The sequence below is a fragment of the Nyctibius grandis genome, chromosome 4 (genome assembly GCF_013368605.1).
Source record: "Nyctibius grandis isolate bNycGra1 chromosome 4, bNycGra1.pri, whole genome shotgun sequence".
Classification (NCBI taxonomy): Eukaryota; Metazoa; Chordata; class Aves; order Nyctibiiformes; family Nyctibiidae; genus Nyctibius; species Nyctibius grandis.
The window spans coordinates 102,174,777-102,200,157 of record NC_090661.1 but is presented as its reverse complement, the minus strand read 5'-3'; the positions used below and the strand labels follow the sequence as shown (position 1 = coordinate 102,200,157).

At 42.3% G+C, this 25,381-nt stretch overlaps 1 protein-coding gene across 1 annotated transcript in view; it reads left to right on the top strand.

Annotated features, from left to right (window-relative positions):
- The first annotated feature begins 10,753 nt into the window (after window positions 1–10,753).
- Window positions 10,754–25,381, top strand: part of C4H10orf90 (chromosome 4 C10orf90 homolog) — a 69,266-nt gene continuing 54,638 nt past the window's right edge. Inside the window, exon 1 of the mRNA XM_068399900.1 lies at window positions 10,754–11,002. Coding sequence (XP_068256001.1) covers window positions 10,837–11,002 — 166 coding nt within the window. The 5' untranslated portion in view covers window positions 10,754–10,836. The remainder of the gene's footprint in view (window positions 11,003–25,381) is intronic.

The following is a 25,381-nucleotide window of genomic DNA, read 5'->3' as shown; positions in this document are numbered from 1 at the left end:
TTCACACGCTTTATTTTTATCGTGAGAAAACAAATTAAAATGCAGTCACCTACATCTTAGAGATGGGAATAGCATTTGCATTGTCCTTAATCAGTGTTGTGTTTTTCTGAGTGCATAATTGTAGCCATCGACCTCATTGACCTGTTTAAGTTTTAATTTACTAGAGGCCTGCCATTAATGTGACCTCTTCAGAAACGACACCCTTCATAGCAACAGTTGCAGTCAGATGAACTTTTGTCATCTCCTCGTTCACTCTTGCCTTTTGAATTATTGATGAAGGCCATGAATTTCTTAGAAAATCAGGCAACAAGACACTGAGAAGTGAAGAAAGCCCTTTGTAAGTTTGTACCTGGGAATTAATTTACTTGAACTGGGAGGCGGCACTATGGCCAAAGGGAAACTGTGAAACCCCATACACTACACAATGAAATTACTTCTTGTTGCTCATTGTTTCAGGTCGAGCAGGTTACTGTGCCTGTAAATTTCTTTTATATGAGACCTAGTTGCTGCAGACGGCAAAGTAATCAAAACCTGTACACCTTGGGGAGCCTTAGCGATTTACATGGCAAAGCAAAGATGATACAGGATTTGTGCCTCATAGCAGCTGATGGGAGATTTTCCATCTGCTCCAGTGAGGCCAAGATTTCATCCAGGGTGGCTTTGGAGAGCTTCTGACTAAAACAGACCCAATGAAAAGGTACAGCGGTAGGAAATGGTGATCAGTAGCTGAGAGTGTGGGATTTGCTCTGGTGCTTTGTGATAGCATGTACGTTTTCATAATCTTATTTGAAAAAATAATAATTTCTGTTTTAAACTATAATGAGAGACCTGAACACCACAAGTAATACGAAAACTGTGATCTAATGCTATTCCATTATCTAAGCAATTCCAAAGTTGTAGTGGGCAAGCAGGATTTTTTTTTTTCTCTTCTGTGTTTTTTTACCAAGTAGACTTGTTAGAAATCAGCTCAGCCTCTCGGGCTGTGAATCTGCATGTTTCTGAGCAAACCAGCTAGATGGGCAGATTTACCATGATGGAGGGCAGAGGAGCCGCAGCACGGGTTCCCCGAGGAGGCTGTGCCATCCCCATCCTCAGAGGTTTCAAGACCCACTGGGGTAAAGCCCTGAGAAGCTGGATCTGACCCTGGGGCAGGGGTTGGACCTGAGCCCTCCTGAGTCCCTTCCCACCGGGGTTATCCAGGGATCCTGGGAACTATGTGGAGAAGACAATTTGCTAAACATCAACTGTAATCCCAAGCACAAATACAGGCTGGGCAGAGAATGGATTGAGAGCAGCCCTGAGGAGAAGGACTTGGGGGTGATGGTTGATGAGAAGCTCACCATGAGCCGGCAACGTGCGCTCGCAGCCCAGAAGGCCAACCGTATCCTGGGCTGCATCCCCAGCAGCGCGGCCAGCAGGGCGAGGGAGGGGATTCTGCCCCTCTGCTCTGCTCTCGTGAGACCCCCCCCTGCAGTGCTGCATCCAGCTCTGGGGCCCCCAACATAAGAAGGACATGGAGCTGTTGGAGCAAGTCCAGAGGAGGCCATGAAGATGATCAGAGGGCTGGAGCACCTCTGCTATGGAGACAGGCTGAGAGAGTTGGGGCTGTTCAGCCTGGAGACGAGAAGGCTCCAGGGAGACCTTCCAGCAGCCTTCCAGTATCTGAAGGGGCTACAGGAAAGCTGGAGAGGGGCTTTTTACAAGGGCAGGTAGTGACAGGATGAGGGGGAACGGTTTTAAACTGAAAGAGGGGAGATTGAGATGAGATATTAGGAAGAAATTCACCCTCACCTTTTGTGAGGGTGGTGAGACCCTGGCCCAGGTTGCCCAGAGAAGCTGTGGCTGCCCCCTCCCTGGCAGTGTTCAAGGCCAGGTTGGATGGGGCTTTGGGTAACCTGGTTTAGTGGAAGATGTCCCTGCCTGTGGCAGGGGGGTTGGAACTAGATGATCTTTAAGGTCCCTTCCAACCCAAACCATTCTGTGATTCTATGAACTGCGGAATTTTATATATACGGTAAAGGCTTGCTCCTGATTCACATGTGCCACTTTTTTTCTGCTGACCTCTCTTGTGAGCCCTGAATGAACCCACGAAAATGTGAAAGGGAAAGCATTAAATTGATCCGGTCTGAAATGATCTATTTGTTTTGCTGTGGCTGCCAAGCTGAGAGTCACGGTCCCATCTGTACCGCAGTACCGGCCAGGCGTCTCAGCTCATTGGGGCAGGCACTTATCAGCAACTGAAATGTGGTAATGGTGCCAGAGAATTTACTGTCGAAGTAAAAGCTGGGAAAATACGGGTGGCTCTCACAAACACTGAAAGAAATACAAGGTTACCATGAGGATCACAAGCACTGTACTGGGACTTTAGTGCCTTGACCATTATCAAGGTGTTTGCTGTTGTTTCTCTGCAGCAGCCACAGCAGAGGTGACCTTTAAGGGAGGGTTTGAAAGAGGAAAACGAGGTGTCCTTTTAGACTTTGAGAGGGGAATTCTTTCAGGCCATTAAGAGTGGCATGAAATGCAATTCAGAACCAAGAGGTATGACAGCAGCAGCCAAGCCCATGTTAGTATCAGAGTAGAGGCAGGGATCAACATCTCTGGAATGGTTTGTGTTTGAAGCAATAGGGAAGAGCAGCCAGCGGAGGGCTGCCAACAGAGGAGTCGTTTGGCTGAAGCAATGAGCCAGAATAATTATCTGCGAAGAAGGATGGCTATAAGTGAGGTGGTTTGGGATTTGTCAGGGTCAGGGAGATATTTCTAATAGTCCAAAACAGAGGTTAATCAAGAACAATACGAGCACTTTGCAGTGTACAGTTAAAAAGCAAAACTCTTACATTTGTTGTCTAAGAAAGACTTTAGAAATGTTGTGCAGGAAAAAGCACAGTATTTGACTCCAGTGGAGCTTAGATCAGCCTGAAAGGAGGGTGTAGCAAGGTGGGTGTTGGTCTCTTCTCCCATGTAACAAATGATAGGATGAGAGGAAATGGCCTCGAGTTGCACCAGGGAGGTTTAGATTGGATATTGGGAAAAATTTCGTCACCAAAAGGGTTATCAAACACTGGAATAGGCTGCCCAGGGCAGTGTTTGAGTCACCATCCCTGGAGGGATTTAAAAGATGTGTAGATGTGGTGCTTAGGGACATGGTTTAGAGGTGGACTTGACGGTTCTAGGTTAATGGTTAGACTCAATGATCTTAAAGGTCCTTTCCAACCAAAATGATTCTATGGTTCTATGTGAACTGTTAGGACTTGTCTCTTCATAACCTTGGCTAATACTGCTTCTGGGAAGCAAAGGCAGTATTAAATGTAAGAGATCATAACTCCATCTCCCTCTCTATATTCTCATTTAAGTGTTTAGGATTCTTTAAAACTGTAATAGTCTTCTGTTGGTGATACAATGGTGAAGATATAATTCAAGTCCAGCAGTACTGCTAATCAGGACCCATGAACAGCACAGCCAGTTACCGCATACATCTCTAATTTACTACTTGAACACTATTAATAATGTCAAATGGTTTATTAGCAATTAAATAGCTTAAGTTTAAATTTTAAAAATGTTTGGGAGATAAATATTTGAGGAAATTGAGGCTGTTACAGGTGCTTTCTCAGTTTAGATACTTGGCATGTCAATTTATTATTCTATTTATTGTGAGAAACTAAAATGAGTCACACAAGCAAATGCTTCCTCTTTGTACAAAGTACCCATGAAGCGAATCGTTACGCGGTAGGCTGTATGTGTTGTACAGAAGAGTCACTCTGTGCAGTTGATTGCTACAGTCCAGGCTGTGCAATACAGACAATTCTTCGTAATAGCCTCTGCTGCAATAACAAAGTATAATGAAGAATGTAGGTGCTATTATTTTTTTATAATAAAAAGGAAGGGACGTTTCACTCCAAGTTTTAAGGGCACTTGTAGACAAAGCCTCTTGTTTCTCTCTCATATCTGTGAATATGATGTTATCCTTTAGCACAGCTTACAGTAAATTTAATATGAGACACTCCCTTATTCCTTGTCCCACTCCAGCCATTCCACTGGCTCTTCCTTGGCCATCAGGGTCTCTGGTGGTGGACATCAAACAAGGCATTGGGCGTGCGACTCTCCCATGCTGCTGATCTTGAGGCCCTACTTCTGCAGCTGAAGGCAACTCCAACTTCTTTTGCTTCTTTTCTACCACCAGCTCTGAAGTCTTGTTCTTTCAAGACAAGGGGAGGTTCAGGTTGGACATTAGGAAGAATTTCTTTTCAGAAAGGGTTATTAGACATTGGAATAGGCTGCCCAGGGAGGTGGTGGAATCACCATCTCTGGATGTGTTTAAGAAAAGACTGGACATGGCACTTAGTGCCATGGTCTAGTCGACAGGGTGGTGTCAGGGCAACGGTTGGACTCGATGATCCCTGAGGTCTCTTCCAACCTGGTTGATTCTGTGATTGTTTAGCTGAGGTGGTGGTGATAAATGATTTATTCAATAAGTATTAAATAAAGAATGAGGGCCCATAGGGATGGGCATTGTGGAGGTGTGTAACAGAAAGATATCCCTCATATCTCAGTAATGAGTGGATGGCTTTAAAAGGAAGGGGCAAGTAAGGCTTCTGGTGTAGTGTAGTTACCTATGAAGGTGTGGGCAGATCTGCTGTTGCCTCTGAAAGAGCCAAAATTTCACCTGCATTGTAGCAGACCTTTGGGAAAGTAACTCTTAACTGCAGTAAAATACTTTGCCAATGTTTAGAAGTTTAAAGTCCATGTGAAAGGTATTTGAAGTTAGCAATTACTATTTATATCCTTAAAATAATGGTAGTCACAGAATGATATCTAAATGGAGTTTAGAGGAGTAACTTCATGAATAATGATGGGAAGAAACATTGTGGGAACAATTGCTACAGAACTGTGGAGGACAAATAATGCACAGTTCAGTTCGCTGTTGCTGTGTGACTGTTTATCAGGGGGACATTTGCTATCCATATTTTCTTGGTGATTTTGCAAAATTGCACTGCCAGTCCCTTCTTCTTTTACCATCAATCCATTTTTTGGATTGTCTATTCATAAGTTAAAAGAACTTCATCATCTCTTGAGGTGGCTACAAAAGGCAGTGGGAATTTAGGCCCCCCAGTTGGGTCAACTAATGGGAATTCTGAGCCCAGGTTCATCTTCTGAAAACCACTGCCTGATTCTGCCTGTGACGAAGAGGGCTTGTGAGAGACACTGGATTGCAGCCAAAAGGGCTCTGACCTATATGGAGAAAAATGCTGGGTCTCTTTGTTTCCCACCGATTCTAGTGTAGTTGAATGTGCTCACTATTTTGTAATGCTATGTTCTACTATAGGGAAGAAAGAGAATTTGATTACACTTCATACAAATATTTAGCCACTTTATGTAATTCATCCAAAATGTGAGCCAGCAACTATCCACTCAGTCCACTTATCAGGATTTTTTCCTGACTTTCTAACTTCAATTATTTTCTCATCATTGAACTGTTCCTCCTTAATGCATGGATTACATGACGGAACAGAAAATATGTTCTTGTTTATTCAAGGGAAAAATTACACAAGTACTTTTGTTGCATGTCTTTTTAAGCAAAGCAACTTCCTTTCCAAAGTGTCTTCATATATATTGCAAACAGAAGAATTATACAAAAACAGGACTATGGTATTTATTAACAAATAATATTTTCTTTCCCTTGACTCAGCGCTGATGCAAAACCATCCTTGCTCTTAGGTTTAAATTATGCTTTAATTAGGTTTTTATAAAATCACCTGTGACTTTATTAATCTTGCAAAAATGAGAGTTGTTTCATGTACATGGTGGCTAGAGATTAGTAGTTTGTATTTGTTTAAACTGCTTGTTTTGTTAAATTAAGTGCTTAAACTAATTTAAGGCATTTTTTGGGATGTCTCAGCTTTAGCCCAATAAAAGAGAGGCACAAGAAGGTACACATAGATACTTCCTTATTGCCCATAAATCTGTACTTATTACAACTGTAAACTCTGGAATGTAGTTTTATGACACCCATTTCATTGAAAACTATATAGGCTAGTACTGATGCTAGATATTTGAATAAGAGCAATTTTGAATTTGGGGTTTAATTGTGAATTATACTGAAGCTGCTGTAGTCATTATCTTAAAAACTATTTAATTAAATGTAAGTATCTAGCTGTGTGTATTTTCAAAGAGCCAAAACACTCTAAGATCTCGAACAGAAGAGCAATATATATATCTGTATCACAGGCTTTGCAAAAACCTTCCCTCCTCAGTTTTCTTAGAATTTCCTTGCTTTGGGGTGTTTCATATGCAGCCTTAATGATTGTTTTAGTCTCTATTTCTTGTGTGCAATTTCAATTTTTGAAATAATAAGCAGAAAGTAAGGATAGGACTCAGCTAGCAGGATCAATATGCAAAGCATCCTGGACAGAGAGAGGAATGGAGACTTGAATCCTGTTCCACCCTGGCTACCACAGAGGAACAAATCTAATATGCCCCGATTCTTCTGACCACTGCCACCAAATGTGAGCTTTTTTTCCTCTTGATTTTTCTTCAGTCTTTCACAGCCCTAATTGCATTTCTTCCCCTCTGAGCGATCGTTGTCCTCCTTCCATTTTCACTCCAGTCCCCATCTTTGTGCCAGATCAATACCAGATCCCTATCCAAGGCTCTCTCCTCTCACTCTGTTTTTTGTTTCACAATTATTCCCTGTCTTTTCTGTCTGAACTTCTTTCTTTCCCTGGCCACCTTTTAAATCGTGTTGTCTCTCTTGGGTTTCTCATTTGTCAGTGTCCTTAATCTTTCTTTTTCTGCCAGTCTCCAGGATGAGCTTATCTCTTCTCTCACCTCCTTTCTCCTCCCTAATTTCTCAGGAAATCTGTCTCTTGATTGCCCCTCTTTTTTGCCCATACCAGTGGCATCCAGCCTCTTAACTCATCCAGTCCCTGTTCCCCTCCTATATTCATATATGAATCTGTGCCCCCTCGAATGTGCAATCCTCAGACACGCAAACCAGCACGAGTTCAGCTAAAGCTTCTGCCCAGACTTCAGGCATGTCTGTGAGTTAATGACTTGAGTTAAAGAACCAGCATTAACTTTGAATTTTCTGGCTTTTGACTTTTCTTTTCACAGCTTGACGCTTTTGTAATGCTTTGTTTTTCTGGTACTTCAAAAAAAAACAGATGGGGAATAATGTCACAGCACAATGCATAGCCCTGGCTTTGGCAAGTGTGCCGCCCCATTACCACGGCTCTCCAGGGCTGGTTAATGATGTTGTCCTTGGTTATCCTGGAGCATTGCCCCTCCTGGTTCCATGTGCCAGAAGAGCCACCATTCAGTGTCTCATCCCAAAGCCAGCTTGGCCACCTTGGGTAGGTGGCAACCGTAGACAGTCCTCTCAGCAGGGAACACGTGGCCTGCCAATGGTGCCAAGGAGCAGCAACAAAAAAAAAAAAGCCAAATAACTGAGGTGACACACTGAAAGACAGCCAACAGGGAAGGGTCAGCCCACGGGCAGAGCAGAGAATTGATTCACTAACCTCCTAGATGCATCTCACTGATTTTCTGCGATACCTTGACAGAAACCAGATACTACAGTGATAGCTAAATTAAAGGTATCAATAGACAGTCACATTCCAATCTCCTGAATCCCAAATCTTTTCCATAGTCACACAATCACCCTGTCCCTCCCCAGCTACACAATACGCTTAATCTATGTGATATTATACATGTCTTCTTTGAACTGTGACAGATTGGGGCCATGCAAACCATTTCAAAGGTATGATGCAACTTAGTATATTCTAGGAATGATTTCAAGTAATTACATACATGGATGCAACTTTTCACAAACACATTTTTTTAGGAGCAGCGCAGATTTACTAAAGGGATATAGCTCTGATAGTCACCACTGGAGCACTATGCACTGTATTGCACAGGTCAGCGGGAGGCTGCGTAGCTCCCCCATATCTACATCCCATCTCAGCTGCCTAGAGGAAACAAATGGAATTAAAAATGCTTGATTTGAACTGAATGCCATCATCTGGGTGTTTAAAATGGAATGGAATCACTTTGATCTGAAAAAATATATGATAACGTAATTGCGGGTTAAAGTGTTGTTGGGTCCTCCTGAAATGCAATTAGAGAGATACTATTCACATTGTGAACAGCACACCTTTAATCTTAAACTATTTCAGAAGCTCCATTTGTGTGGGTTTTTGCTCTGCATTTGCAGGAAAGTTCCAGCCTAGGTTAATAATATAGTGGCAGTACTTCACAATGCTCTCCAACGTACAGAAGTAGCTATTAAACTGTCAACAGCACTAAACGATGATATTTTGATGGCAATGGATAGGAACCTCATCTTCCTGCTCATGCTACTCAACATTTCTGTAACTTTCAAGCACAGTCAACCATAATTTATCACTGACTTGCGTACGTGACATCAGCTGAATGGGTAGTCTGAGCTACAACTATGCCAATCAAGTTTTCAGGCAAAACTCTCATCGTATCAATAGACAGCTATTCTCTTTTCCTTCTCTGCACCTCTTGTGTTCATTCCTGTTCGCCATCTACCTGGAGACCTCTAGAGAAGTTGCAGGACATGCCAATTTCATTGCTGAAGCTGTTCTGCTGATATCAACCTGCATAATCCCCTTCCACAGCTGCACCCAGAGATACCATTATACATACAGAATGAAGAGCAAATGCGGTCTCAGTATATCCTGCAGGAAAATGTTTCCCAGGACTGAGCTGGCCAGTACCTGTCTGGCTATCTTCTTCCTTTCTGCCTAACCTTTCCTTTAATGTTGCACATATCCTAAAGGGCATTTTCAACACTTAGCACAGGTGAAGAAATAGCATTATTTCAGGTGAAAACATATTTTTTGGCCATTGTTAGAAGTCCGCCATAGGAGGGGGTGACCTCAGCAGTGATCCCTAATCACCACCTTGAAACCCTGCTGCACCTGCAATCTGGAAGAAACAGCAAATTCTAGTTTGTGCCAAAACCTAGCAGATTGTCACAAACTCTTCTGTCCCTGCTGCAGTTTAAAGCTGGTGATCAAAGTCTTAGAAGTCATTCAATCCCATCTACATCAAATACCGGATAAAGTTGTGCTTTTCTCAGTCTAAAACAGTCTAGAATAAGAATATGAGAGGCAGAAATAAGCTTTACTTATAAGTTCTCAGGCAAAATCAAATTGTTTCATATCCTTGCGCTCCATTTGTTTTTCTTTCTTGTCTTAATTGGAATTATGAAAAAATGGTGAGAGGAATAGTACATCCACCTGGGTTGCTCTAGAAAGGCTCAGCAGCAAGCATTATGAAGTCTGCCATGAAATGTTCATCAGCCTAATTTGCATTACAGTGTAATGGTTCTCTGGATGAAATCTTGAAATCATTGCAAAATTTTTATATTTAAAGATTATCAAAATCACTATATGCAACCGATGGGAAGGTATGTACTGTAGGCTTCAATGAACTACACGAACACAATACAATGCTAAAAGGATTTTAAGGAATTTGTTCTTGTGTTCTCTACATTTTAAGCCTTTAAACCTATTCTGAGTCCAGTAACTGTTTGTTGTTCTTCTGGCAAAAGCATATCTTCTAGAAAGGTATCTAGGAAATGTAGAGGTCACTAGTGTAGTCAGTCTTGTAGTGGGTTATCACCTTCTCCATCAGAAATATGTACCACCGAAGTACTTCTGAGGTATTTTCTCCTTGTAAAGACCTTTGTACACTGTAGTCAAGTTGACTCTCTCTATCCTCTTTGACTGCAAACCAGCTTGAATCACATAGTTTTAAGACTTTTTTCCTTAGCGGGTTCAAATACTTTCTGCAGCTATTTTCTACACACTCTTATTTGCCAGTGTCCTATTTAGAATATGGATACCAAAACTAATACAATATTCCAGTGCTGCTCTTAGCAGTATCAGATAAAATGATAAAATCTGTGTTTATACATCCCAATAATCCATTATGTAGCTACATAGGTAATTGATTAAAAAATCCTCCATTGTGTTCAATTATTAGTTTTGTGATCAATAAGAATTATGATTATTATTATTATTATTTTCAGTTATTGTAGATTTCTAGATGGTAAACAGTGAGGAAAATAATGGTGCTACTGCTAATTATTTAAAAAACTTTAAATAAAAATTAAAATGTCACATGAAAAATATCACCTTCAAAACCATCTTTTAAAAATTACTCTGCCATGTATGACTATATTTTAAAAAGTAGATTATACATTTGCTGGTTTCCATTGCATCTTTTTTTTTCCATATCTCATACTTGGAACACAAACATTTTGGAAGCCAGGTGTTAGCTATTTAGCAGCCCAAGAGGTCATTACAGAAATATGTGCAAAACCACGTGCGAGCAGCTTTACTTGGAGATTTCCTCTTAACTTTGCTCAAGGAGCACTCAGAAACAAAGAGCCCAGCTTCAGTATTTAAGGGAAGAAAATGAAACATTCATGCGCTGTAGCTAGATATTGTTGCTGTAGCCGAACAACCTGCACCTGCCTAACGTTGAGGGTGCACAACTGAATTTATATTCTGGCCGTAAAACCTGCATTTAGGGACACAAATTCTAACCAATCAGACTAAATAACCCAGCAGGCCCAGGTTTTATCATCACAGATAACCCTTGTTAACCCAGCCAGCTTTTCCTGAAGACAAAGGACAAAATGAATTGCTTCATTGGAGTTGCCTGAGCAGCATGCTAATGAGGGGAGGTGGAAGGCATGAATTATTCATGCCCGAGCAGGCAGATCCTGGCTTTTCCTGATACCATTGCAACAAGTGGTGGCTGGCTGGGCCTCGCTCGGGCCATCGCACGTCCCCGGAGAGCACCCAAATGCCTTCTGGAGAGGGAGAACCTCTGCGCCTCCGCTGCGCCCGACACAGCCGGGTGGATTTTCAGGTTCAGCCTTATGCAAAATGGATGCGGGAAGCAGAGTCTTTTGTAACTCAAATGTATCTGACCATAAACTGCTCTTCTTGGAAGAAAACAGGTGGCTTCGGTAAGTTTGTGCAACTTCTGACGTTTGCTGAATGCACTGTAAGCTCTTTTCAGTTTACAATAACTAATGTGCTGTGTTTTACTAGTCTTTCTAAAAATAGTCTGCATTTTTTTTGCTTTTAAAATGATTTAAAGAAGCCTAAAAAGGTATGCAGTATCTTTAACTCTAGAAAATATATAAACAGTGTCTGCAGAACTGACACTTAAGTTACGATCAAGCCTTCTTAAATTAACTTGTATTATTTAAACTTTCAGATCCCTGTAGCACACTACTAAACCAAAATATATTTATGATCCAAGTCTGATTTCTTGCAACCAAAACTGAGACTATTGTAATTCAGTGTCAAAGTGGAGAATCTGAAAGAACTTGTGTTATTTTTCATAAGAAATTTTGGTTCCCTGTTGTAAGTGTAACTTGTGTTGTTGCTCTTTGTTCAGCTAAACACATTTCTGATTGGGCTGGGAACAGGAACTGAGACCTGCATAACATTCTTACCATGCATTAACTATTCTGTTGTATCATAAAATAGTTGAAAAGCATTGGTAAATCACCCAATTTTTCTAAGGATAGGAAGGAAATATATTTTGTATGTAAATCATATGGCAGTGATGACCTAAGGCTAGACTTACTGCTTCTTTACAAGGTGAAAAGCATCAAAAGTTTTTGCTTTCTTATTCATTATCAGTACCTATACTACCTGTTTTAATTGTTTGTCTGATTTTTTGTTATTTTCCAGTAGCGATACTATCAGCATTGCCTGAGAACTCTCAGGTAACTCACCGCTTGGCACAGTTAAAAAATTTCTATAAATAATCAGTTCCCACGAGCAGAGGCCATAGATGGGAGCATGAATGTGAAATGAATCATAAATAAGTTTTGATTATGGATAACAAGCTCTTCCTCTTTTTATTTGTTTGGGTTTAATTACATAACCCAGATTCTGCTGCTTCTACTTTATTTTCTTTGTTTTGATCATAAAAGCATTTTATTTGACATCCAAAAGACAGCCAAATTTTGAAGGGATAAAACTACAGCATAATGATATCTAGTGCTAACAGTAATTAAATGCCCTATGTTTTAAGAAAAGAACAAGAGGTGAAAATAGGGATATGTAAATAACAGGAGATATGCAAACAATGGATGTAATCCTGCACTCCTTAATCATGGGAGTAATCCTTATTCACATAAGTAATCCTCTTGGTTTCAGTAGACTCACGTCAGTAGGTGCTGTAGCATAAGGCCCATATTTTCCAAGGAGATAACAGTGTCTGTTTTACCTGGTATTTTTCTGTAATGTAATTTTAGCAACACAGTTTTTAGTGATGTGTTTGAATGTATTTAGTGATAATATTAAATTAGACTTTACAAAATGTCTATTTTGCTTCTAAAAGTATAAAAGAGAGAAATGGAATAATGTATTAGATGTGTCAGTAAGAAGGTACAAACCCCATATATTTTATTAGAGATCTGCACGCAGTGGAATTGCACTACTCACCCTGTTGACTGTGTTTGTAGATTACTCTTTGGTACATGAGGTATATAAACTTTGCTTGTTTTAGGATAGGATGTAACTTTAGCAAAAAAATCATTATGGCACCTGATGTCCCATAAAGTACATTTGGGTCTCCATGAAAGTGGTATTGATAAATATTGTTCATCATTATGATTTAAATACATGGGTTTTGTGGTAATGTCCTGTGAATGTTTGTATTGCTGTTATGGTCTCTGATCTTGCCAAAATAACACCTGCAGTTCTGCCTTGGGAATAATACATTTGTATAAAGGTTGTGGTTGTGTTACCCTCCTCATCAGCCCAGCCTGGCACTTCTGAGCTTTCCACTCCAAGACCACGTAGTGCTGCCTTGTAATCCAGGATGGGGCTTGGGAGCACCAGTCTGCTCTTCCCCGGGCAGTGCATCTGCTAATGAGGGAAAACTAATTACTTAAAAGCTTTTGGTACAATGGGGTTGAGAAGTATAAATAGTCATGAACTGTTCCTGGTGCTCTGCAAGCCACCAGCCTGTGTTTGTGCTGGATGCCAGCAGTGGTAGCGTGGATATGGACATTACCCTATAACCATTGCACTCATTGCTCTGTTAAGATGCTTCCTCTGAGGAAATATTCTCACGTGCACTCTGAAGGGACCAAAGTAGATATGAAGTAAAAATGCAGCGGATGATGGTTCCAGGTGGTATACAAAACTTACACTTGAGTGAAGTTGGTATTAAGTACATTGGCTTTGCATTGGTTGCGTTGAGATATTGAGAATGAACCGATGGTTCTTTAATCCGCTTCATGACATGGCAAAGCTTTTGGTGTTTTCCATTTGCAAATGATGTATTTCTATTTGCACAGAGATATATAGAAGCAGTTTAATCCTTAGGCTACATGGACCTTAAGGACAGTAGAGCGCTGGAGGCAACAAAATAACCAGTGCCAAGAGGCTGGGAGGGCAGGCGGGCAGCTGCTGCCAGGGCAGAGATTGGAGTGGCCCTTGGCAACAGCGTTTATTTTCACTTACTCCATGCAGGGTCCCAGCAGGAGCATTAAGTCTCTCCAGGCAAGTCCCTTTCTGTCCCCTGACCCCTGCCCATGGGGTCAATTCCTAATGGTGGAGAACACCACAAGCATTGGTTGCACAGTAACTTGAACTTTATAAGCACAGTTATGAGGGTACTTTTTTCTACACCCATTCTCCTTTGTTGAATTATAAAAAAAAAAATCACATGCAGCTATTTTTTGTTTAAGGGTCTCCTTCTGGCAGTGGGCAGAACTCAAGTGCCTGTTTTAATTTTTACTATCTTTTGTGAATTTTAGAGGTGACTGTTCATGCACATTTATTGAAAAGTCTTTAAAATTTGCCAAAAAAAGTGCTCTAGAATGGTTTAGCTGTATTTGTATCAAAAATCATGTGTGCAGTGATTTGGAGCAGCCTGTTTGTTTTTCTTTATGCATACAAGCTACATACAGTAAGAGGTGTTTTCTGTAATCAGAGGCATGTCTTTCTCATGTCTCTCTTCATTAGAGGATGCACATGTCTCCTTGCTTCCCACCCAAGGCAGAGGACAGGGAGACGCGTAGTCTCCACTATTGCCCCAGGTTAGAAGCTCTGTGAGAGCAAAGTTATAGGTGTGTATGCTGTGAGTGATGGTAAGAGCAGGTGCTTCATGGTTTGGCAGCATTTCCTCCTTTGTGTAAGGTGTATTTTGCTGTTCTTTGGGGTTGGTAACACAAAGCCATGCATTGTGGCTGTTCTGCCTGGCTGTGGGCATTGTTAAGGTTGATGGACTTTGCTGTGGAAGCGTGCTGAGGTTTCCTACCTAGGGTTTCCATTGCAAAGCTTGTGTAAATGGTGGTTATACTAGGCTAAGATATTTGAAACGATACCAGCCTCCAGTTCTAAGCCCAAGTAGTACACAAAAATAAAAGGCAAGTTTTAAAGTACACGTAAAGGAAATTTTCTAGCTGTTGTTTTGCAGCTCTCTGGGAGCCTGTGGCAGAGAAAGCAGAAAGACTGGAAAAGCCAGCGTGCAGCCCGCACAGCGTGCAGATTGAGCAAGGTCTGGGAGCATGGTCCTGGGAAAGTCGAGCACTGCCTGCATGTCAATCACCTACTTTACTGGTCCCCCAGGTCAGAGCCACGTAGCAAACTTCAGCTAACGTAGCACAATGTGGTCACTGGCTATGGAGCAGAGCCTGGAGTAGGAGACAGCAGGTCCTACATGTCCTTGTGATGGGACTTGCCACGTTTGCCACCAGGAGAGGTTCAAGTTGGACATTAGGAAGAATTTCTTCTCAGAAAGGGTCATTAGACATTGGAAGAGGCTGCCCAGGGAGGTGGTGGGGTCACCATCTCTGGAGGGGTTTAAGAAAAGCCTGGACATGGCACTTAGTGCCATGGTCTAGTTGCCATGGTGGTGTCAGGGCAATGGTTGGACTCGATGATCCCAGAGGGCTCTTCCAACCTGATTGATTCTGTGATTCTGTTTGTTGTGTGTAGGACCTTGGGGACAGCAGTGCCACATGCGTGACTGGGGAACAGTCTCCAGCAGAAGGGAACCACAAGACATTGTGGATGACTCAGTTTGGTCTTAACCTTAACAAAAGACTAAACCACCATAACTACCTTAATTATATGCTTATTAGTAGCTGCCTAGTGGCTTCTAAGTGGAGAAGCTGAGCTGGTATCACTATCCATACTAAATACGACAACAGCACAGACAAAACTGCAATGCATATGATCTTCTTAAATAAAGGTTTTTACTTGTTCTCCATGTGTTCCTTTGCTGCAAATCCCATCTGAGAGCAGCCAGGCCTGGAGGTGCAGCAGTCCTTACCTTCTTTGTGCTCCAGCCCAGCCGCAAGCTGTTACCTCCACAGGGCATGTTTCAAGAGTGTTCTTACTTCGTACAACGTTGCTCTTGTTTCATGTGGCATTTCTGTCTCTGTATCTCACCAGAGAGGGAGATATGAGCAGAGGACAGTCACACTCAAACCTGTGTGTGTGGTCCCAGGCCCAAACCTGTCTCAGATTTCCATCGGTGATGTGTAACATGCATTAATCATGATGTGTGATGGTGTAACACATCAGTCACACTCCCATGGCTTGTAAAACTCATGCATGAAAGATTCATCCTCAAGTTTTGAATTGTGTAGTTCTTTGAGAAAGTGCATTTCTTCCTCCCAGTGGGGTAATCAGTTCGGGAATTAGCCAAGCTCCTGAACAGGTTTCTTTTTTTGCGTGCACCCAGTAGTGACACCTAGTAACGTCCAAGGAAGGTTTGATTTCTTGAGCAGAAGGGCGAGTAGAGGGAAAGAGGAGAGAGCCCTGGACTCTTTTTCTGGTTGAACTGCAGATGGTGAAATCATTCAGAGCTACAGAAAGGGAAGTTCTGAACCTGAGTGTCAGCCTTACTATATTTAAATGACAACTGCTGAACTGTCACCTAGTGGTTGACAGTAATTACTAAGAGGCAGAAAGCAACTGTTTTTATAACCTGCATTTGAAGAAATTTAAGCTGTAAAGTGCCACAGCCTTGTCATGTAGCCATGACTGACAAAGGAAGCATCTCCTCCAGGCCTGAATTAGCTAATGAAGTAAAAAGCATTGATTGAAAACTTTTTATTTCACAGCCTTCAGGAACTGACTTGTCTGTAGTACGCGTTGCTGTATTGTGCTGTGAGTGCAATTAACTGGAAGAGTGTGTTCATTTTCATTCATTACTTGACAGTGGTGTCTTTCAAAATGATCTCTAGCATTACGAGCAGTAAATGATGGTATGCTTTCAAAGGTTAAACCGTTTGGGTTTTTTTTTTAGTATAATTTGTTTACGTACAGAGAAGCTACATTAGGAATATTATAAGACGCTGGAGTCTCCCTCTAACTGTTACAATAATGAACAATTGTTGGAAATGGTTTGATATTTCCATGGTTTGAGGCATCAGTGGCCCCAGAGAGAAATATGTTATCTTTCAACCAAGCCTTTAATTGTTTCCTGAGTTGATAAAAGAGTTAATCTATTACTGGCAAGATATTCCCTTCAGCTGTGGGTGAATCTTAAAAAACCTTCTCAGTTGCTGTCAAAATGAAGCAATCTGCGTGAATTGCTCTGAATAACACTGTGGTGTTTTTCTGTAGCAACCACTTTGTCATTTTTGCTGTTTTCATATTTCCTGGCAATGCGTTTCCGAAGAGCTTTGTTCTCGCCGTGGCATTACGCTTGCGACCCCCACCTGACAGTCCACCAGGAGCTACTGCGAAAATGCAGTGTAAACTATGCTCGGGCATATGGCAATGACCACTATCTATTTTGAACGTACATAATCTTTCCTCCACTCCCTGCAAAGTATTCACAGCCTCTCGCTGAGTGTTGTATCCTGAGTTGTTGATGGTGTGTTACCATTAATAATTAGGGTCCTTCATAGGGATGTATCACAAGCAACTAAAAATATGTCTTTGCTGCTGTCCTGGTTTTGCAGGGATAAAATTTATAGAATCCCTTTTCTGTTCCATATTGTTTCAGTTTGTGGCCAGCTGTGGGATGGTGATCAAGGCCATCAGCAATTAAATGCAGGGCAGCTGCCCCAGGCTGGCCCACAGGTGTGTCCTGTAACATTAACCTCAGGGTCATTATAAATGGAAAAGCTGCTGGGGATGGGGGGCTCTTTGCTCTGCTCTCTTCTCAGTGGTTGTGATCCTTGGAGGAACTTGCCACCACTCTATGGGCTGAGTATAACTTTGTGTCTTTTGTATTAGCATTGATATTGGTTTTCTTATTTTGTAAAATCTGTTTAAATTTCAACCCATGAGTCTCCCTCCTTTTCCCAGTTCCCTTTCTCAGCTGGGGAGAGGTCTTGGGTGATAGAACAACTGGGTATTCTTAGCCCTGGGTGCAGGCTAAATGGAGACAACTGCCTTTGTATAAACTTTTCCTGATGATTAAAGACCATCAGTGCAGGCTTTATAAGGGACAGAGGATGTAATGGTGCAGAACAAACATACAATAAACAGTGATGAATAGCTATTGCCAGTTCTTCTGGCCATCTTTTGGAAGATGAAGAATTGAGTTGAGAGTATAGAGATACTATTTCCCTTGTATCTGTAGTAGAGCACAGATTAAATGTATGGAAAAAAAAAGAAGTGTTTTTAGCAGCAGGAGACTGAGCAGAGGGTAGCACTAGCTGCAGTCCTCGTGGGTGGTGTGGAGCACCTCTGGGGTTGTGTTTCCAATCTATCTGTTTGAATTTCATTGATTGTGTTTATTTTTATACTCCTATTGATCTAAACTTTTAGTGTCTCTTAGAGTTGCATACACGTAAAATAAAGTTGGGAGGTCAAGTACACAACAGTGGGGCAGGCTGGGGAGGTAACTTGCATGTCTTGGCTTGGAAATCCCCGCGGGGAAGTGAGGGCAAGGCAGAGCCCATGGACGGGTACTCTCTCCAACTCTTCTGCCTACTGTCTGTTCTGAAACCGTCAACTGCTGCTTTTTTCTGCTGAGAAGGAGCCTGCTCTCCTCCCTGTGTCACCAGCGCAGCGCTGATACAGCTCTCCTCACATGCAGCATTTCGGCCACGTAGAGGAAACAAATATATTCACAGCTGTCAGACAATTGTACATATAAATCAATAGCAAGGGCTATTTTGGAAATTTTTTTTTTCTTTTCCAATAATATCAGGCTTTAATAGGCAAAGTTCCCCTGCAAAGTCTTACAGAAGGAGGGTACTTTTTTTCCTGTGTAGTCAGTTTTTGTTAACAGATCACTTTTTAGGCTAAATTATACTGAAAGCAAGGTTTGATCAACAACTATGTGGCTGGCTCTCACTTTGCTAACATTTTGTTCAACCATCTTTTTGCTCATGTGAACAAAAATGAGACACCCATTAAACTGAAGGCAGCTGGTCACCTTCATTAATAATATTGTGCAGTTTAGCCTGGAGGAGGCTCAGAGGTGACCTTATTGCAGTCTACAACTACCTGAAGGGAGGTTGTAGCGGAGTGGGAGTCGGCCTCTTCTCCCAGGCAACTAGCGATAGGACAAGAGGACACAGCCTCAAGCTTGGCCAGGGGAGGTTCAGGTTGGACATTAGGAAGCATTTCTTCTGAGCAAGGGTCATTAGCCATTGGAAGGGGCTGCCCAGGGAGGTGGTGGAGTCACCATCTCTGGAGGTGTTTAAGAAAAGCCTGGACATGGCCCTTAGTGCCATGGTCTAGTTGCCATGGTGGTGTCAGGGCAATGGTTGGACTCGATGATCCCTGAGGTCTCTTCCAACCTGATTGATTCTGTGATTCTGTATTGCAGTGAGGCTCCATGCTAACCTGCAGATAACGGCACAGAATTTCTCAGCGCAGTTTTAAAAAAGGAATTGAAGCAATGTGGTTTCATTCTCACTTCCTACGTCTAGAGTAGGAATTGGGTAATACAATGTGCATTGTCACACTGAGTATGATATACCATCGAGTGCGTTGTGGATACACCTCTCATGCAATCCTTTCTATATAGCATAAAATAGTTGGATGGAGATACAGAACTTAACGGGAGGAAAGAAAAAGCTGCGTACCAGAATGGACATAGCAAACTGTTAACTGCTGCTCCAGTGGATTTAATAGGGTTGCTATGGTTTCTTTTATGAAAATCTTCCAGCCACAGGAATTAGTCTTGCAAACAATGCTGTACGTAGGTGTAAAGAAACGTATCCCACGTGCAGCACCAGCCCACTTGCCCAGGGCTGAGCCAGGGCCAAGCACACCCGCGAGCGGCCAGCGCTCGGTGGGTGCTGAGCGTCGCCAGGTCAACCATTCCCTGTCCTCTCCTTAAAATTAAGTTGTCATAATGCAAACTGAGAACTGCCTGGTGGTAACAGCCTTTGCTTGGTGAAAAGGTGGGCGCAGAGCATGGCATTACTAAAACACCCCAACTCTTATTTTCCTGTTCTAGCCTCCTCTTTTTGTTATCTCATATTTCTGAATTTCTCAGTGCTGAAATTTTTAGGGCAAATGCTACTTTCTTCAGGTTTTTTTTTTTTTCTTTCTTTGCCTGCATATTGCCTCAAACAACAGCTCATGACCTAGTTCTGTCTTTTAATTGCTACTGCAATATGAATTTTAATTCCAACTAGAGTCCAGATGTATTGAGGATACGCAGCACATGTCAGGGCCAGTGCCATTAATCTTACAGGCCAGTGTTTCTCAGCCCTTTGAATTCAGGGAGCCCTTAACCTTTTAGAAAAAAATCTTGAACTATCATCATGTATTTCACTGTTGTCTGGTGATGGGAAATGGAAATAATAACTGTTAATCTAAATGCTAATAAGTATCTTCTTTTATAGCTTAGTTTGTTTTACTGTTCTTTAATCTTCTACTAAAAATATTAATGGAGATGAATGTGAGCCTTGTGCTTGCATCCTCCAGTGCCCGAGCGAACCTGACCACGGGTACTGACAATTTATAAGAGCTCATCTCTGCTTATAGATACTTAATATTTTTTACTTCTTTTCATGACCATTTTTGGTGACTTAAGGACATTGGTGGTAGAAGATGAGTGGGTCTGGTGGAGATCATGACTTGACGAACAAGGTATTAGATGTAGCATGCTCCAAGAGAGTGCACTTTTTGGAACAATGTAGACTTCTTTCACAAAAAAAAAATCTTTATTTACTTCTCTGCTCTTTAGAAGAAACACTGGCTACATTTACTGCATTCTGAGAATCCCACAGGTTCCTCTCTCAGTTGACGTTTAGCTGTTGTGCTTAGGTAAGATTTCCCTCTTTTGCTCCACTGAAATGGGTAGTGAAGGCAAGTTATCAATATGCCTTTTACTGACTGCTACAGAAAGGGCTTAATTTTAATCATTCTATGATTGCAGCTTGTGAAAGACACTGTAGTCCGTTGGGAAGAAAAAAAAGAGCATATATAAAAATATAAGCTGTTTCAGGTTAGACTAGAACTTGAAATGCTGGGAAACACTAGTATTCAATCAGCACAGAAGTTTAATTGTTCATATTCTGTGATTCTGTGATATTCGGCACTGGTGAGGCCGCACCTTGAATACTGTGTCCAGTTCTGGGCCCCGCACTTCAAGAAAGATGTTGAGGTGTTGGAGCAAGTCCAGAGGAGGGCAACCAAGCTGGTGAAGGGTCTGGAGGGTCTGACCTACGAGCAACAGCTGAGGGAGCTGGGGGTGTTTAGCCTGGAGAAGAGGAGGCTCAGAGGTGACATTATTGCAGTCTACAACTACCTGAAGGGAGGTTGTAGCGGAGTGGGAGTCGGCCTCTTCTCCCAGGCAACTAGCAATAGGACAAGAGGACACAGCCTCAAGCTTCGCCAGGGGAGGTTCAGGTTGGACATTAGGAAGCATTTCTTCTGAGCAAGGGTCATTAGCCATTGGAAGGGGCTGCCCAGGGAGGTGGTGGAGTCACCATCTCTGGAGGTGTTTAAGAAAAGCCTGGACATGGCACTTAGTGCCCTGGTCTAGTTGCCATGGTGGTGTCAGGGCAATGGTTGGACTCGATGATCCCAGAGGTCTCTTCCAACCTGATTGATTCTGTGATATAAAGGAAACTGCAAAATGGAGAAAAAAATGGCAGTTTCTTATGTACACCTAAGCATGCCCTACCCAAAACATACACGTACAAGACATGTGTAAGCAGAGGAGTTTTTCTTTATATTATACCAGTTGATAAAGAATGAAGAAAAGGAGAGTTGATAATACTGTGGAGAGTCAGAGGAGGAGCAGAAAGCTGAGGACAAAAAAGCTGGACCTCAGAGCAGAGCAGCTGGCTGGGCTGTGGCTCTAGGGGCTCCTTCATAGGCAGTCCAGGCTTTGCATCACCTTTGGGGAGGTGCATGGAGGAGGATCCTTGTCTTCATCATAACAGCATCCTCCTTCCCAAAACCCACTTGCCAGACCCTGGTGCTTGCTAGTCACTCTGCCAAGCAAAGATTTAAAAGCACAGCTGCTTCGAATTGTTATCACAGTGATATAGATAAATGTATAATGTGACTTGTTCTCATGGTAGATATAATGTTACTGCCTTATATTATTACTGATATTTGATGTACAATATAACTATATTTAATTACATAACTAAAATGCATTTCTTGACAAGGATATGGTGAGAAGGAGCGAAAATCACCTTTGACATGCCTTGTAGCAGGATGACTAAAAAAAGCAGTGAATACAGTCTGAGAAACAGAAATTTAGTACATTAATCCCCAAGACCCCCGAAAAGCTGTGGAGCCTTGTAGCTGAGATTTCAGAAAACAAACCAGCAATTAAGCTGTAAAATAAATCTCTTTAAAAGGAAGCTGTCATGATATCACCTACAAACATTTTAGAAGAGCAACTGAATCTAAAGGTTATGAGTAAGATAGCAGAAAGACGCTTCTGTGCTCAAAGGATAAGTACTTTTATGTTTGGGAAAAAGACCTCCTGTTCCTCACCAGGGTGCTGAGGCCCTGCATTAAGTGCAAAATTCAGCTGTGGCCCTGGGAACCATCCCTAATACAACCACGCTTATATCATCTCCTCGATACCCACATTCACAGTGGCAACACGAGATCATTAAATAAGGTTTGATCTTCTTTTCGCATCCTCCGTGGAGGCAGGAGACCCAAGTTTGTTGGCCAGCGATCTGCATTGGTCTCTCGACTCATCTTTGTGTGGTTGATGGCAATATCTCTGCTGCCCACAGCCAGTCCCTCTCTCGGCAGCGCACGGAGCCTTCCACCAGCAGCCGAGCTATTAGCAATCGCTTTCATGTACTTCCCTCCTGTGGGAAATGTGGGTGGACTCAGTTATTGTACGTGGGAGGAGGATGTGAGAGCACGAGCCAAACACCACGGCAGGTCCCTTTTCTCTTGCAGGTGGAAAGATAAAAGGGCTTGTAAGTAGGTCTCGGAGCTCTCTTCCATAAAACCAGGGTTTTTTTTCTTGCTCGGGGCTGTGAGAGGGGCTCCCTCTTGCACAGCCTCTGCTGCTTTCACCCCGTGAGGCTGGCATAGGGTATGGGGGCTGCAGTGGGGCAGGACCACAGCTCCTGGGGGACTGATAGGCTTGTGCAGAGCTAAAGAGCTGTTGCAGTGGCTCCTTCCAGGAGCTCATCCAGCTTGGGGAGCAAAAAGGTCAGAAAGAGCCGGGGGGAAAGAAACCTGAGGAACAGCTCAGCGAGCTGCAGGGAAACTTATGCTGCTGTCTGCATTTTACAGCCTGGCAAATGAAGTCATGTTCCGGGTCTGTAGAAGCAGCTAAGAGTGAGCAAGGGGCGTTTTCTCCTGTGCTGGGACTGCCTCTCCAGCCCTGCCAGCTGATAGGCGCTCACAGCAGGTTCCTGTGCAATGACTTGCTCTTAATCATCTGTGCTCATTTACTGTCTGGGTCTTCAGTTAGCTGCTCTGCCTCTTACTCACATCCAAATTCTGCTTTATTACTTTTAATGTTGTTTCTCTTCCCCTTTGTGCTCCTCAGGTAGCAACTGCATTTTAGCTTGTTTTCAGAAGCCAGCAATAATATTTCCTGAGACAATTCATTTCTTCAATTCGTTGTTGTTCTGGTGTCTGGCACTTTCCGCTCGTGCAGAGCTCTCCCTGGACTGGAGAGTCTCTCTGCAGTACATGTATCTTGAACACAGTTTATTTTAATCAGGGCTCTCAGAATTCAGTAATACTTCAGGCCAGTTTCTACAGTATTGGGCATCTGAATGCATTCAGCAAAAACACGTGCAGCCAGTGGTCAGACATAAGTGCCAACAATTTTGCATCCTTGACTCTAACATTCCTGCAGCCCCATCTTTCCCATCACCGTTTCAAGCAGGAATCTCACAGTTGCCAGGGGATGGAATTTTTGATGCACTTATATATGAAATATTTTAGCATGGAGTGGAGAATTACCCATACAGTTTTCTGGTTAATATTTGCTGTATTAAAATGGAAGGACTGAAATGCAGTGAGAAGCAAATCTCTAGAGGTCTAGAGGCAAGGTTTGATACAGGTACTATCCAGGCATTCAAAATATTACTTGAATCCATGTCTGCTGAATTTAACTGGAGCTCTGACAACTACATGCTGTCACAGGAGACTTCCACTTCTACTCCTGACTCAATTACTAAGTCTCATGCTTCTCATAATATTACCATTGCTGTAAATAAAGTCAAGTTCATTCTCCTTTTTCTTTACTATTCTAAGGAAAAAGGAAGTGGCTGACTTCTACCACCGAGCATCGAATTGAGCCCAAGCCTCAGAGGAACTCTTGGTTGTATTAGAATTAAGTATTTTTTCAGCAAAGATGTGGTTATTGATGCACTGAATTTAAAAAACAAAGCTTCTCATATTTGTTGCCCATTCTGAAATTCTTGCTGTTAGAGCACCTGGTACATAAAGGCTAAAAATAAGATACACCTAAACAACTTATGTCCCCTTAAAATTTTACAGACAACAATCAGTAGTAGACACAGTACTTTAGCACACCACTAGATTATGTTTAGTGCTGCTGTATTTTCCATAATGCATTCTGTTCCTTATGTAGCCTAATACTTGTTTTTCTTTTTGCCTATTCTCACATGCTGAAAAGATGTTTAGATTAAGCTGTTTGTGACTCTTGGTCTTTTTTCCTAAGTGATTAGTTGATTGCAGCTCAAATAATGTTTGAGTAGTTCAAATTATTTCTTGCACTTCATGTTTGAGGCGATCTGAGTCTGTCTATGTACAACTTGTGAATTGTGTCCAATTCTGGGACTCATTAAATGTGCATGTGTCAGGCAGGCTTCACTTCCAGTGTAAGTGCTTTCCTTCTGTCTCCTCTCTCCCTTTCCAACTGGGGTTGCACAGAAAGGGTATCAGCAGAGGATCATCCCTGGAAGAGCTCTCCTGTTGAAATGAAATTCCTCTAAACCTGGGATTCCCAAACTGTGAAGTGCACGCCATAGTGCTACAAGGTCATTGGATGAGTTGCTCCCAAATGCCTTCGTAGATATACTTAACTGAGCTGCATGAGATAAATACCTCCATACAGGCAGTACCTCAAAAAAAAAAAAAAATCCATATCCTGCAGGGGTCCTTGCCATACCCCTACGACTCTACCCCTCTTACAGCTCAGGTGAGCTCCCACTCTGAGACACTTACCCAATTAGCTGCAAAGCATTCAGGCTGATGTGTGAATTGGTGGGATTGGATTTGACTTCTGGATGTCAAGGGTGGTATGGAGGCCTGAGGTATGTGAGAAGTGGTAGGAAGGTTGGGAGATGGGAAATATTTTGGGGTCTTAAATAGGTGTGTAAGGACTTTATATGGTTCAATAGAGGAAGAAGCAATTGATGCATGTCTTGCTCTTGTGCACACATGCCTCTCCGGTACAGAACACGCACCTTTAATCAGTTTAACCAAGGGTGATAACACAATGTTAAGAAACAGGTGGTAGTAGGATGGAAACCCCATGGAAGAAATGTGGTTTAGCAAACAAGGGTATATTCTGTCTTACAGAGCTTAGTGCCACCTATGTTGGTTTTACAGCAGCAGGAGGGAATGTCTGAGCTGCAGTTCTTGGTTCTTATTTCTTAATGTACTGGAGCACTTTTTGTAGTGCAAAATGCATGAGCAGTCCCTGGAGCAAAGAATTCCTTTTAGCAGTGGATTGCCTCCCCTGTTCCTTAATGTGCTTTCTTTTATCCCATGAACCCTCTATTGTTTTACCTGGCCTACCCTCCAGCCTGGCTGATGGGTTTGTTCTGGGAACTGGGAAAATACCCTTCTGAATCTCAGGTCTAGAGTCCATCTCCTGTTTCTTTAGCCCTTTAATGAGCCATTTACTTATAACTGGCTGAGACACCTGACATGAAGCAGTGGGTTTGAGCTGTGGATCCCAGCATCTGGGAAGAAGGTGGGAG